General features: G+C 45.9%; 1 protein-coding gene across 1 annotated transcript; it reads right to left on the bottom strand.

The window, feature by feature from the left end:
* Positions 1-1,679: 1,679 nt before the first annotated feature.
* LOC103230984 (protein RoBo-1-like) lies at positions 1,680-9,635 on the bottom strand. The gene is made up of 7 exons (XM_007990131.3): positions 9,360-9,635; positions 5,837-5,905; positions 5,539-5,641; positions 5,199-5,303; positions 4,568-4,717; positions 3,777-3,908; positions 1,680-2,012 (listed from the first exon to the last, which is right to left on the bottom strand). The coding sequence occupies exons 3-7, from the start codon at positions 5,609-5,611 to the stop codon at positions 1,822-1,824; spliced, it is 651 nt and encodes a 216-aa protein (XP_007988322.1). The 5' UTR covers positions 5,612-5,641; positions 5,837-5,905; positions 9,360-9,635; the 3' UTR covers positions 1,680-1,821.
* Positions 9,636-13,441: the final 3,806 nt, after the last annotated feature.

The following is a 13,441-nucleotide window of genomic DNA, read 5'->3' on the forward strand; positions in this document are numbered from 1 at the left end:
TCTTAGATGGCAACTGTCAAGAAAAGCCTTTGGGCTGGTCTCTGCCGTGTGGTCTGTGCCCTCCCATTGCCGTTCAGATGGATTCTACCGTGTGGTCTGTGCCCCTCCCATTGCAGTTCAGATGGATTCTGCCGTGTGGTCTATGCCCTCCCATTGCAGTTCAGATGGATTCTACCGTGTGGTCTGTGCCCCTCCCATTGCAGTTCAGATGGATTCTGTCGTGTGGTCTGTGCCCTCCCATTGCAGTTCAGATGGATTCTGCCGTGTGGTCTGTGCCCCTCCCATTGCCCTTCAGATGGATTCTACCGTGTGGTCTGTGCCCTCCCATTGCCGTTCAGATGGATTCTACCCTGTGGTCTGTGCCCTCCCATTGCAGTTCAGATGGATTCTACCCTGTGGTCTGTACCCCTCTCATTGTAGTTCAGATGGATTCTACCGTGTGGTCTGTGCCCTCCCATTGCCCTTCAGATGGATTCTACCGTGTGGTCTTTACCCCTCTCATTGCAGTTCAGATGGATTCTGCCGTGTGGTCTGTACCCCTCCCATTGCAGTTCAGATGGATTCTACCGTGTGGTCTGTGCCCCTCCCATTGCCCTTCAGATGGATTCTACCGTGTGGTCTGTGCCCTCCCATTGCAGTTCAGATGGATTAGTCGGGACAGGCTAACAGGGGTACCCTAACCCCTCATATTTCAGAGAGTTAACATAGAAGTGTTTCTTTATTGCCCACATAATGGTCCACATTGGGCATTCATGGTTGAGACACTACTTTAGGTGGATCTCCTCCAAGTAGCAACTTAAGGACCAGTCTTCTCTATACTGAGTCTTAGCCCTCCTCAGACACAAAGCACATCCCACACAGTCAACAGATGCAGAAAGGGCATAAAGGGTCATGTCTGGAAGGGTTCTATGGGCCAGGATACTGGAGAAGGGTGATCACTTTGGCCCACATATAGCTCAAAAATTGCTGCGAGATGTGGTCTAGTCGTGTGCCAGGAATTTGGGGAATCAAGGGGTCTATTTGAGCCTACCACAGGGTTACTTAGTTGTGGGATCAGTACCACAAGAACATCATGCAAGTTTGAATCCTATAAAAGCTTTTCCTCGCCTGGACCCCCTGCCTTTTCACAGGCATTTATGAAGTGTTGCTGTGGCCGCTGTGGTTCCAAACCCTGCCACGTGAGGACACAGCCCTCTTGGCTCTCCATGCATGCACCTCCATCTTTTAAACTTAGCATTTAAAACTACCTCACAGACCACCTCTGCCTGCATCCTTTATCCTGATACCCATCCATCCTTGAAAGCAGAGGTATCCAGAGTATATGGCAAGAATGTCACACACAGGATCCTGAGGTCGGGGAGAGTCCATTACAGCTGTGACTTTACAATCTGTGGGAAAGGACCCTCCTGGGATGTGAATTGTTCACTCAAAATAATTTTCCCTGGCAATGGGCAGTTAAGGATCAAGAGTGGGAATTGAGAATATCAGGAAACAGGTGCATTCCAGGATGTGTGACTGAGGATATAGTTCGATTCACACCAAGATGGCAGCAGAGGGATTCTTATAGATGCCATTCAGACTTCCTCTGAAATGTGCTATTTGGGTTGAAGAAAGAAGCCATTAGAAGGGTGAATAGGGTTTTTTTAACCCCAAGAACAAACAAGTAATCACACACATACTTCTGGACGTATCAACCTTTTAATTCTCTGATGTTGTGGGTAGGCAGTGCTGGGGGAGGGAGACATTCAAGGTCTCCAACTTCTTCAGGTTTATAGAAGTGCTTGGAAATGTTTGTAGATGGCCTTGGAAGTACCTCGGAGATCAAATCAAGACTTTCAGCAGAAAGAGAGCAGTCAGAATTGATGAGATGATGGACATCAGCTGAGGGCTTCCATTACTGCTGCCTACACAGTAGGTACGGATTTTTATGTTATTTATCGTCTCCACATCCTTCAAGTTGCAAGCAGTTTCAGTTGCACAACCCATACCAAATAATAATATGGTGTCATTAACTGCAAAGAGAAGGATCCAGAAGTTAGTCGTGTCTCCCCTCCTCACCCACATCCTCAGGCAACCTATCTGCATCCTCTGTGGAAGAGAAGGGTGTGCAGAGTGCCCCAGAATCCCTGCCTTCTGCCTTCTGCATGAGAGGCATCAACGGTAGCTCCAGCTCCATCCAGGGACCAAGCCTTACTGCCTTCTGGTCCCAACATCTCTCCAGTTGAGGAGAGACCCCAAAGGGACCTTGCTGTCTCAGATGCATGACTGAGACTGGGGCCTTTGGGTCCTGACGAAGGAAGGGATCATTGATGTAGGAAAAAAGTTAGAAAGAAGTCGGATCTCATGTATTTTGCTAAAATACTTCAGTGGTACCTGTCCTCCTCTTTACCTTTGCTTCCTTTGGGGAAACCACAGTGAAATATTGCAGATCTCTCTCAAGATTGTGGCTTTTCTCCCCAGGGCTCTGAGTTTCTTGGGAGATTAGTACTGTGAAATCTCATTGCATGTCTGTGCTATCCACATGGTAAGAGGGAGTAGAGAGACTGCCCACTATCAATAGCTCCAACCCTTTTCTGTATCCTACCAGACATCATATTTTTCTCAGTCATCTCAACATATCCAGACAAAGGGCCCTTCACCTGCGAGTACCAGACCCTCCTTCAAGATCTTCCTCCCTTCCCCTCCAAAGAAAGCATAACTTGTCTCTTTTCCCACTAAATTCTCTCTCCTGTCATTTAATCAGCTCGTAAAACACCACCAATTCCAGAAAACCTCTTCCAAATGGATCAGAAGAGAACTGACAGTACCTCCATCCTGCTGTACAATCTAGAAAGAGAGAGATTATGGTCGAATGGTGTATGTGCCCTTCACCACAAATATACTTCTTCCCTACTCGGGAAAATTACAAATCTTTCTCTAGATTTCAGAACAACACCATGCAAAAAGTAAATGCTTAATCGTGGGGTTTGGTAATGGTAATAACGGTAGCGATGATAACAACCGGAACTGAGGTACCATCACCCCCTTCATTGCCAATGAGCCAAGAGCTCATTTCAGGACATCATAGTGATACATGTCCCCCTCAAGCTTCAGTCCTAGCTATGGGAAGCAATTATGTTCTCTCTTCTCCTCTCTTCCTTTTTCTTTTTTCTCCTTCCAGATGTCTCCCTCCAAACCTTAGAGGGATAACCAAGCATCTGGCCCTGTAGCACACCTCGCTGTGTGTACCAGTCAGCCTCTCAAATAATCCCCAGTGGTTCCCATCTTCTGGTATTTGTGCACTGGCATAGACCTCTCCCAGGCTGTCAGTCTTGATCTGTGTGTGACCAAGAGTGGAAGTGACGATGTGTCACTTCTGAGATTCGATTATTAAAAACTATAGTCTCTCTCTCTCGCTCTCTCTCTCTCACTCTCTCTCTCATCGCTTGTTCTGGGAGAAGCCAGCTGATATGTCCAGATGACTCTCAGGCACCTATGAGGATCATAGGAGACGAACAGAGACCTGCCAACAACCATGTGAACCAGCTTGAAAGCAGCCCCTTCATCCAAACGACCACAACCCCTGCTGATACCTTAACGTCCACCTCATGAAAGACCGTGAGCCAGGACCATCCAGCTATGCCACATCCAGATTCCTGACACACAAAAACTGTAAAATAACCCTTTGTTGTTTTCAGCTGTAAATTTGGGAGTAACTAGCTATCCAGCAATAATTGGCTAATACACTACGCCCGTTAGGAAAGTGAACACCAAAATGCTTGGGTAAATATCGATACCTGTGCCTATAAAGTCAAGACACTTTGTCTCTTCCCCTTTACAGGCGAGGTCAGTTGGTTGGCAGATAGTACCTCTCTCATTGTAGCAGGCAGGACAGGTAATGCCATTGGGATCTGAGGACTTCCGAGCCACTGATTGAAGAGAGAAAAAAATGTATCTTAAGGAATAGGCAGATAAAAGAGTTCATTATTTATCCCCAAGATCATGGTTATTCTAGGATTTCTACACACACACACACAATTACAACTAGGATGGCATGGGGAGGAGGGAGGAGGATTGTAGGTATTAGATGTTTCCATGTAAAGTAGTGGAAAACATTTATTAGGAATTCAGTGTTATTTTCCCTTTTCATGAATCACCCCCTCTCTGCCCTGACCGGAGAAAAATATTTAAATAATGGTAGAGAAGATAATCTGTGGTCTAAAAAGATACGATTGAAGGAGTGAGGAATTAAATAGATAAGGAAGTACAAGTCTTTCAGCTGGAATTGAAGAGAAAATTATTTAAATCGAAAGACTCACATTTAGAGAAAATCCCCAAACCAATCCCTACCACCCACCGCCACTCACTCTCCCCCACTCTCACTCAGTCTCCCATGCAGAGAGAGACTGGTGTCTATCCATGGTGCTCCACAGGAAGAAGGACAAGCAATTGGCAAGCAACGTCAGTGGGTATCTCAGAAGCAGAAAGATGGGTTGTGGACTGGTTCTTAGAAGGCAGAGGCTAAAATCGATGGACTGGGAGCAGGAGGAGGAAGGGAGGGAGAGCACAGAGCTGAGCTGGTCCTCACCTTGGAAGTCTGCTTTGTTACACTTTTCAGCTTGGCAGCATTGATAGCCATACCCAAATGTGTGCTTATTCCCCAGTGTCGCCGAAAAGGCCTGTGGCTCACACTTGCTTGAAGAACAGCCTTTCTGCAGGGTAGTAGGGGGCTGCAGCCCTGCACAGAACCAAACCCCAAGAATTTTCTCTCTGCGCCAGAGGCAGTGATGCCCAGTGGGCAGCCAGTATTAAAGGATTGCAGGTCCCCACTCCATGTGTCTTTAGTCTTTCGTCTTCTGCGAAAGGCTGCTTTTGCATTGGTCCATTCCATAGAATAAACCAACAGAGGGACAATATGTTAGAATTTGCTAAAAAGGGAGTGTCAGGCCTCAACGGTCCCCACGAGATGATATAGGAGCCAGGATCACCTATACCTTTCCCTGGACACCCAGTGTTCACACAGTGTCCCATCCCTGCCACCACACTCTCCTAGCCCCATCCTGGCAGGACGTTATTTGAGGAAGAAAGGATAAAAGAGACGATGCATAAAGGAATGAGGAGATACATCAAGTTTCTGAACAAAGTAACCCCCTCACACTAAGCACCTCCTTTGTCTGCCCTGAGTGTCCAGCAGCTCGGGCAGGGTGGCTGGGGCCTACCTGTCGTATTAAATTCACTCTTTTTGCTGAAGCAGCCATGAGAGGAATCACAAGTTTTCTCCTCGTTACACTGTTGATCACATTGTACACATTTGTAACTCTCTTCTAAAAGGAAATAAATATTGTTCAAAAAATAATTCAAGAATGAAAACTGTCAAGTCAGAGTTGATGTTTTCAATAGCGAGAGATCCCTAGGAATCAAAGTCCCATGAAACCTGGTCCCTGTGGGGCTGGATGGGTCCTTGGAGGCCCACACGGTCCACAGTTGCTCCCTAAGGGACTATATTGCTATCCTCACCCTTCAGATCTTTGGGAGAAAGGGGCATTTGTTCATTCTTACCCACAGTGCTGGCAACGAAAGCAGCGAGGACACAGACGGTGAGGAGACTCTTTAGGCTGGAGGACAGGGACATAATGGCTCCTCTGATACGCTGCAGAAGACCCTGGTGAGAATGAAGGGGTCAGGGACGTGGGACCAGGCTCCTACTATAGCATGTGCTAGAAAGGTCTGGGCTGTTGCATCTCAAAGCAAGCACCCCATTAGCTAAGGACACACATTTCTCAGTTTTGAAGTCACCTTCCCACAAAGAGCCAGCCACCCTGACACGGGTGTTAGCACCCACACTGGCAATGCTCACCTTCAAGTATTTCAGATCTTCTTGTGAAGGGACTGCCTCTGAGATGGAGAGGAAGGCAACTGTCCTCACCTAGAGAGGAACGGAGACTTGGAAAAGGAGCAAAATCCTGAAGATGAGCTCTCCCTACCCCTTTCTTTCGCTTACTTTTATAGCACTCTAATTCAAGTGGCCTAATGATTACGCACTACAGATCAATATCATCTTGACACAAAAACAAGTGCAGTAAATTGCACTGGTCTAGGCACTGGATACTGTGAGAACAACTGTTCCTGACCCTCTGATCTCCTAATAGAAAACTCTCTGGGGAAAAAGATTGTTGTGAGTTTAGCAACTAAGTTTTGAAAAGAAAAAGAATTCAGAACAGCTTGTAATTCAGAACCACCCGGTCATATGTTCTTCAACAACCATTTTAATGTTGGGTCTCGCACAGGCATTTATCAAGCATCCAGCTCCAGAAACAGAGACACAAAATGCAAGGCAGTTGTAGCGGAGATATCGTTGACTGAACTAGACATTGCTGTGGAAGACTGCAAATAATAAATCTCTCCTAGAATTAAGTGTCAGAGGAGGGGAACTGCCTCTCTTTCAAAGAAACAGCATGCTTCCTTTTTCGAATAATATGAAGTATGAACTCTTAGATAAAAGAGTTTTTGGCCATCAGGAAGTTCAGAGTTGTATTTTATGCCAAACCATGATTTCTCTAATTGCTTCTTCCTGTTCTTCTTGTATGTTGCTGTGTTCATCTTTTTGAAGACGACTTGTCACCATTCAAGGGGCAGTGGAGATATTAGTAGGAAGCCCATCTGTGAAAGAACAAGACCTGGGAGAAAGTGGGAGAAAGTGGTCCTCATGGCAGGGGGTGACAGGGCTACTTCACAACACCTCTGGGCGTCTGTTTTGAGAGTTGTAAAGAAGAGTCCAAAGTCTCCCTCCCTGGGTTCTGTGGGGATTAAAGAGATGGTATTTCTTTGGCTTGTAGCTGATATTGTCCAGCTGTTCCTCAATGCTAATTCCCAGATCTCCTTCTCATGAGATCTATCCCTTCCTTTCTCCTCCCAGAATCAACTCTTATGGCATGCTTGTATTTCTCCAGATGAGGAACTGGGAATCTCCCTCTACCCCATTTTCCTTCTCCCTCTGTCTTTATTTTCTTGCTGATCTATTGTGAGGGCATAAACTCTATCCCAGTCTACTTGTTTGAAATGGGAGACAAGGGAGATAAGATAAACACCTTTATAAGCAAACTTTGAGAATTTCTTATTACAACATATGTCATTCTTCATTGGTATCTATGGACAAGTTGATATATCTAGCCATAAAAGGTAATAAACCCTCCTGCCAGGCACTGAAATCCTGATTGCATAGTCTGAAAGTTCAGGATGGTGTGGTTATTCTCTACAGTGGGCAGGCAGGAGCCTCCTGGGGTCTCCTTCGGCTGAGTGTTGAAGAAGAAGGTGTCAGGCCTGCAGGAGAGGAGAAACAGGGCTGTCCAGGTGACTTGGAGGCCGAGGCGTGGAGGAGCAGGACAGGGACAGGCCCAGGACAGGTGTAGAGGTCAGCAGGGCCTCGCTGGGATCTCTGCAAAGGCACCAGGACAGGTGTAGAGGTCAGCAGGGCCTCGCTGGAATCTCTGCAAAGGCAGCACGATGCCAAGAAGTGAGGCAGCAAACGTAGCAGGTTCTTGTTTATTGAACAAAGTCGATAAAGAGTTGCAGAGGAGACCGAAACATGAGCTCAGAGAAGGCCAGAGGACCCACCAACCCCTCAGGCATGGTTAGGGTAGAAGATGCCCTTCAAAACTGGTGGGAAGTGCCAGCCTTCGTTCCAGACAGAACTCTGCTCAGGCCCCACAGAATGACAGAGCCAGGACGTGCTAGACAGATTCTGGCATTCCTTCTAAACATTCTGTCATCAATTCTCCTTTCAAAGAAGATGTGTGGACTTCCCTAACCTAGGAAGGAATCCCAGACTCCCTGCCTTGTGGAATTTCATAAGCCATCTCCCCCACCACCAGCCTATCCCACCCCACCTGCCTTGAAACTCATCTTGCAGGGGTTGGAGGAAAAGCCTGCAAAACTCCTGCAATAACATAATGTGATGACTCAGCAGGTGTCAGGGCCCCACCGCTTTCACCGCGTGTCCTTCTTGAAGGCAGGTTTCCAGGAAATGGCAAAGATTTATTTTATACTCTGAAATTCAGGTTTCATTTTCTATAACCTTAAACCAACCCAGACAGAGACAAATACATATGATACCCAACCAAGAACAACCTGCAACCTCATTCCAACTTCCTCTTGTTCAGCCTCCATCATAACCTCAAGCTAACAGATAAAAATGTTGTCTCTTGCTTTCTTTAAAAAGAGGGAAAAGGTCGTTTTGCGGTGAGAATAGGCTTTGGAGTGAGTCCTGTCTCTGGCTCTGCCACAGAGCACTGTGTGAACCTGGACACACTGTTCCACTCGTCTGAGCCTTGGTTTCAGGAATGTGCAGGGAAGATGGCAGTGCCTACTTCTCAGGATGGAAATGGAGACAGTATGTTTGTGACATGCCTGTTGCAGTGCAGGCACATAGCAGTGGACCTCCCTTGTCCATATTAGTAACATGTGCAAAAATAGGCAAGAGTTTGTGGTTGGTGGAACAAGGTCAGTGGGGCCAGTCAACCTGTTGCAATGCTCTGCATGTGCCAACGTGGAAGTGAACATCTGCTAGCAACAATGTAAGGCGTGTGCACATCTTGCATTTTTCCTCCACCACCTCACCTGAGGAGATGTCTCACAGGGTGACTGGATGTCCAGAAGCCCCCAGAGGCTTGGACCCCCAGATCGGAGACTCCCCACAGAGTCCTTAGTATAGTTGTACAGAAAGAAGGATAGCATCTTCATTTTTACTACCTTCTATCTGAAACGTAGGCTTTCCTTCCATGATAAATGGAGCCCACAAACCACAGCAAATCTACCCACCAGTAGTCATCATCGAGGTTTTCTTACGACATAGCGTCTGCAGATGTCTGAACGTATTCTTTGCCTTCATCAGCTGCTGTAGGCTATTTCCTTATCAGTCCCACTGATAGGTCCTGCTATCTGGTACTATCTCACATGTTAGGGGAATTTATGACCATATTTTAGTATAATGATAATCCCGTGTGATTAAATTTGTTTAATGAGAAGGGGTTCTTGGATCCACAGCCTGCCACATTCCCGTGGCAGACATGGTTTCTACCCCACTTCTGAAAACAGAAAAATCAGCATCTCCCTCCCAGAACAGTGCTCTGTCCCCCTGCCCATGCAGAAAGCATGGCCCACGCTATACATTTTATGATTCTTTCCTTGGCCCATTAAACCTCTCCCCTTTTTCTTAATGATACTTACCCATGAACTCTGACCAGCGGAGGTGGCTAGAAATAAGGATAGTTTCTGGCAGAGGAATTTCAGGCCAGGAAGCCACACTTACAGTGTAGTCTTGGTTAAAATTTTACAAGTTAAGTCCAACTACCCACTGCAATGCAGCGATGCTGGATGCCTACCTGGGCTGGCTGTCAGCGTGGGCTGGAGCCTGAAGGGCAGGCTGGGGTCCGTAAGGAGGGATAGTCAGGCAGAAGGAACTATTTTGCCACTGCTGGTAGAAATCCAGGGTCTGCATCTCTTATGTCACATGGAGAATAGAATGTAACAGGTATTAAATTTGGGACCGCCCACCTCTGTGCCAACTTCCTACTTCCCCAAGCAGGTCCTCAGCAAACTGTCTGTGGTCCAGGGAGCACAGACCTGGGCTTACCTGTTGTTCCTGTGGCAAAGCTGCCAGCGGCCCACCTGGGAACACCATTCCTGCAGAAACACAGAAGAGAGTCCAAGACACTTATTGGGCACACGGGGATTCACTGTCTATCACCTCCCACACCTTCCGGCTTCAGAACCATCCCACAGATCTCCTTGCGAGCATCCCACTCTCTCAGGGCAGCTGAGAGCATTCTTGGAACCAGAAACAACATTCTGCTCCATGTGCCAGACGAAAGCACTCCCCAGGGGAGCACCATGGCCACCCTCCCGTCAGCCCAGCTGCTGGGCTCAGTTCTGAGAGTGGCACACTCCCTGTTCTCCCAGTCAGACAAAGATTGTCTTCTGGACCAAATTCTACTTCAGGCTGTCTCTCAGCTCTCTTCTCAACTAGGCCCTGATTTTTGGGCTTCCATGTGGTTCTACCTTGTCCAATTTTAGCAAGAATCCTGCGATTCTGGGTGGGTGAAGGGTACTGAGAGTAGGATGCAGGAGCTGGGAGTGTAGAGACAGAAGAGCCAGGCCCAGGTGGAGTGCCCTAGGGGCCTGCAGAATGCCTGGCCCTGCCTCCACTGTCCTCACCAGCCTGCCATTCTAGCCTTTATCATGTTATAACCCCTGGCATAGCATAGGAGGCCTCATCTGAAGGTCTGAACAACTGCCAGTTATCCTCATCAATTGAAACCCAAGTATCCAAGTATCAGCAGGCCACAGGCAGGCCAAGGCAGGAAGCAGTTTCACTCTGGAGAGGTTTCATTTTTACTTACCAGCTGCAAGTCTTCTGTAAGAACTATTTGTCTAGCCCTTTGACCATTCATGTATTCATATCTTAACATTTTTTCCTTAACATTTTATGACAGTCATACATATATATAAAACTTGTGTATATGAACTTACATATGTATATAAAACATGTATGTAAACATATACTATAACTTCTATATAAAGATATCCATTTTTATCACATTTATTGTTATTTGGTTCAAGGTCTATCATTTAACATTCAATTTGGGGGATCTTTGTTCTGGTTAAAATGCCATTAATTTTGATATAAGCAAATCTTGTAGCTTTTCCTACCTGTGAGCTCCATGGGATAAGATTTCCATCTGCTTTGTTCACTCTTGCATCTTTAACACATGTGATGCTGATACTTACTAGGTGTTTGGTAATTTTTGTTGGTGAATGATTCTTGACCTAATAATGGCAATGTTCTATTATTTGAGGCTTTCTGTGTAACTCTTCAAACATGGAGAACAACATGGAGTACTATGTGGTGATAGATTTCGACTTTATGGGCCACATTTATTGATTTTAGACTTTTAATAGAAATCTGCTGTCAAAAAATTAACTGGGCATGGTGGCGGATGCCTGTAATCCCAGCTACTCAGGAGGCTGAGAATCGCTTGAACCCGGGAGGTGGAGGTTGCAGTGAGCCAAAGTCATGTCACAGAACTCCAGCCTGGACAAGAAGAGTGAAACTGTCGAAAGAAGAAAAGAAGGAAAGGGAAAGGGAAAGGGAAAGGGAAAGCAAAAGGAAGGAAAGGAAAGGAAGGAAAAAGGAAAGGAAAGGAGAATCACCTGTCAAACCCCAAAGACTAATGAGCCAATGTGCCATAGTCAACATGAAGTTTTTATTTCAGCTAAAACCACTGAGAAGATGAACAGGTCATGTGGAATCTGCCACACTCCTCATCTCCTCAAATTCTGGAGCATCTTCTGTCTCTAGAAATGTGTGCAGGCAAGAGATTACAGGCTCGTTTTCTATTCATGATCACCCTCCCAAATGTAAAGCAATAGGCAACTATTTTGCAGCTTCTCAGTCAGCACAAAAAAGCACTTTCAAAATTCCATTTTCTAACCTGGAGCTTCACCAACTGGGTGTCCCCAATCTCTGAATTTTCACCTCCTCTAGACATTCCTGATTATTGTGTAGAAATAGAACATATTTGGCAGCTCGTGTACCCAACTTTTACACATGTGGATAGACTAACAGAAGCATGTAAACTAAGCATTATTGGTTGTTATGACTGAATGTTGCCCCTAACAGAGTATACATTGAAGACCTAACCCCCAGTACCTCTGGATGTGACTGTACTTGTGTTACTGGAAGGAGGATCTTGAGTGAGTTGTCCAGGTCCTTGGCGTTTTGAACAAAGAATTGGACAAAGCGCACAAAGCAACAAAGGAATGAAACACAGGAACAAAGTAGCAAAAGCAAGGATTAAAGCGAGAAAGCACTCCACAGGGTGGGATTGGGTCCCAGCAAGCCACTCAAGGACCCAGTTACCAAGTTTCCTGGGCTTCAAGTACTTCTTTTGAGGTTCCTGTGGGTTACCCCTTATCTGGATGAAGGATTTGATCTGTGACTAATTGAAGGCTGAGGTGAACTGGTAACCTGTGCAGACGAAGGGATGGTCCCTGCTTGGCCCTCAGGCAGTTCAAGGCACTCTCCCTTTCACTGTAAGCCTTGGTGGAGAGGGGACGGCTGGTAGGGAGAGTAGCCTTTGATCCTTTGTTATCCATGTGGGAAGATGGGGTTTTTCCTTTTGGTTTAGTTACAGAAAGTTTGAGTTAATTGGCCTTAGGTTCCCTGCCCCCAGACCCAGGTGTTTTCCTTTTGACCCAGCTTTAGGAAATTATCATGAATTGGCCTCAGATTCCTTGCCCCCAGACCTTGGAGTTTTTCCTTGATTTGACATGAATTGGCATTAAGTTCCTGCCTCCAGACCCTATTTATTCTCCTGCCCCAGATCCTGTTCTCCTGCCTCATTTGGAGATAGGGTCTTTACAGGATAATTAAGTTACAGTGAGGTTATTAGTGTGGGCCCTAATTCAATATGTTGACAAAAAGATTATGCATGTTGTTATGTTGTTATGTTATCATAAACATTTGTGTACAAGTTTTTGTGTTTACATGTTTTCAAATATCTGGGGTATATACCTGCAAGTGAAACTTCTGAATAAGATGGTAGCTCTATGTTTAACTTTTTGTAAAATTGCCAGTGTTTTACAAAGTGGCTGCACTATTTTATATTTCCATTAGTGTGCAGGGAGTTCTGCATTTCTCCACATCCTCACCAGCATTTGTTATTGTCTTTTTTATTGTAGCCATCCCAGTATTGGGCCCCAGGACAAGATGTACTCTGGTGATGGCTCCAGTCCCATTCCTGAACGTGCCGTGCTGCAGCAACCTGGGTCCTGGGTCATTGGGGGAACCTAGCATAAATTCTTTCTCTGGAATAATAAGGTTATATGGACTCTAGGCAGCACCCTATACTGCACTTAGGGACTGTGAGCAACCTCGGGCTGTGAGGTATAAAGTATCAACTCATTGTGGGTTTTTTTGGTTTCTTTTTTCTTTTGTTTTTGAGACAGGGTCTTGCTCTGTCACCCAAGCTGGAGGGCAGTGGTGCAATCACAGCTCACTGTAACCTCAATCTCTTGGGTTCAAGTGGTCCTCCTGCCTCAGCCTCCCAAACAGCTGGGCCTACAGGCACACGCCACCACTCCTGGCTAATCTCATCGTGGTTTTGATTTGCATTTCCATGGTGGCTAATGATGTTGAGCATGTTTTTATGGGCTTGTTGGCCATTTGTATATTTTCTTTGGGAATGTAACAGTCTTTTGTTACCTTTCCTTTTTACTTTTAATGGCTAAACACTATCTTTTCCCTTTTTGAGCTATTTAAGAAAAGCAACACCTTAAAATAACATACCAACAATTAGATGAAACTATGGTCGAGATAACTCTCCTTTGCTGATTCTCTTCTTTGCACTCAGAAGTGCCAGTGTTCATGAAGACCTGCAGTCCCCACATGATGAGAGGCAAAAAC

This window comes from Chlorocebus sabaeus, chromosome 25, assembly GCF_047675955.1.
Source record: "Chlorocebus sabaeus isolate Y175 chromosome 25, mChlSab1.0.hap1, whole genome shotgun sequence".
Classification (NCBI taxonomy): Eukaryota; Metazoa; Chordata; class Mammalia; order Primates; family Cercopithecidae; genus Chlorocebus; species Chlorocebus sabaeus.

Bases quoted from the DNA above. Each gene is read 5' to 3' on its own strand.
- LOC103230984 (XM_007990131.3), bottom strand. From the start codon at position 5,611: ATGTCCCTGTCCTCCAGCCTAAAGAGTCTCCTCACCGTCTGTGTCCTC. The intron at 3,909-4,567 runs GTGAGGACCAGC...CTCTTCAATCAG, and splicing joins TAACAAAGCAGACTTCCAAG to TGGCTCGGAAGTCCTCAGAT. The intron at 2,013-3,776 runs GTATCGATATTT...TTCTCTTTGCAG, and splicing joins TCTTGACTTTATAGGCACAG to TTAATGACACCATATTATTA.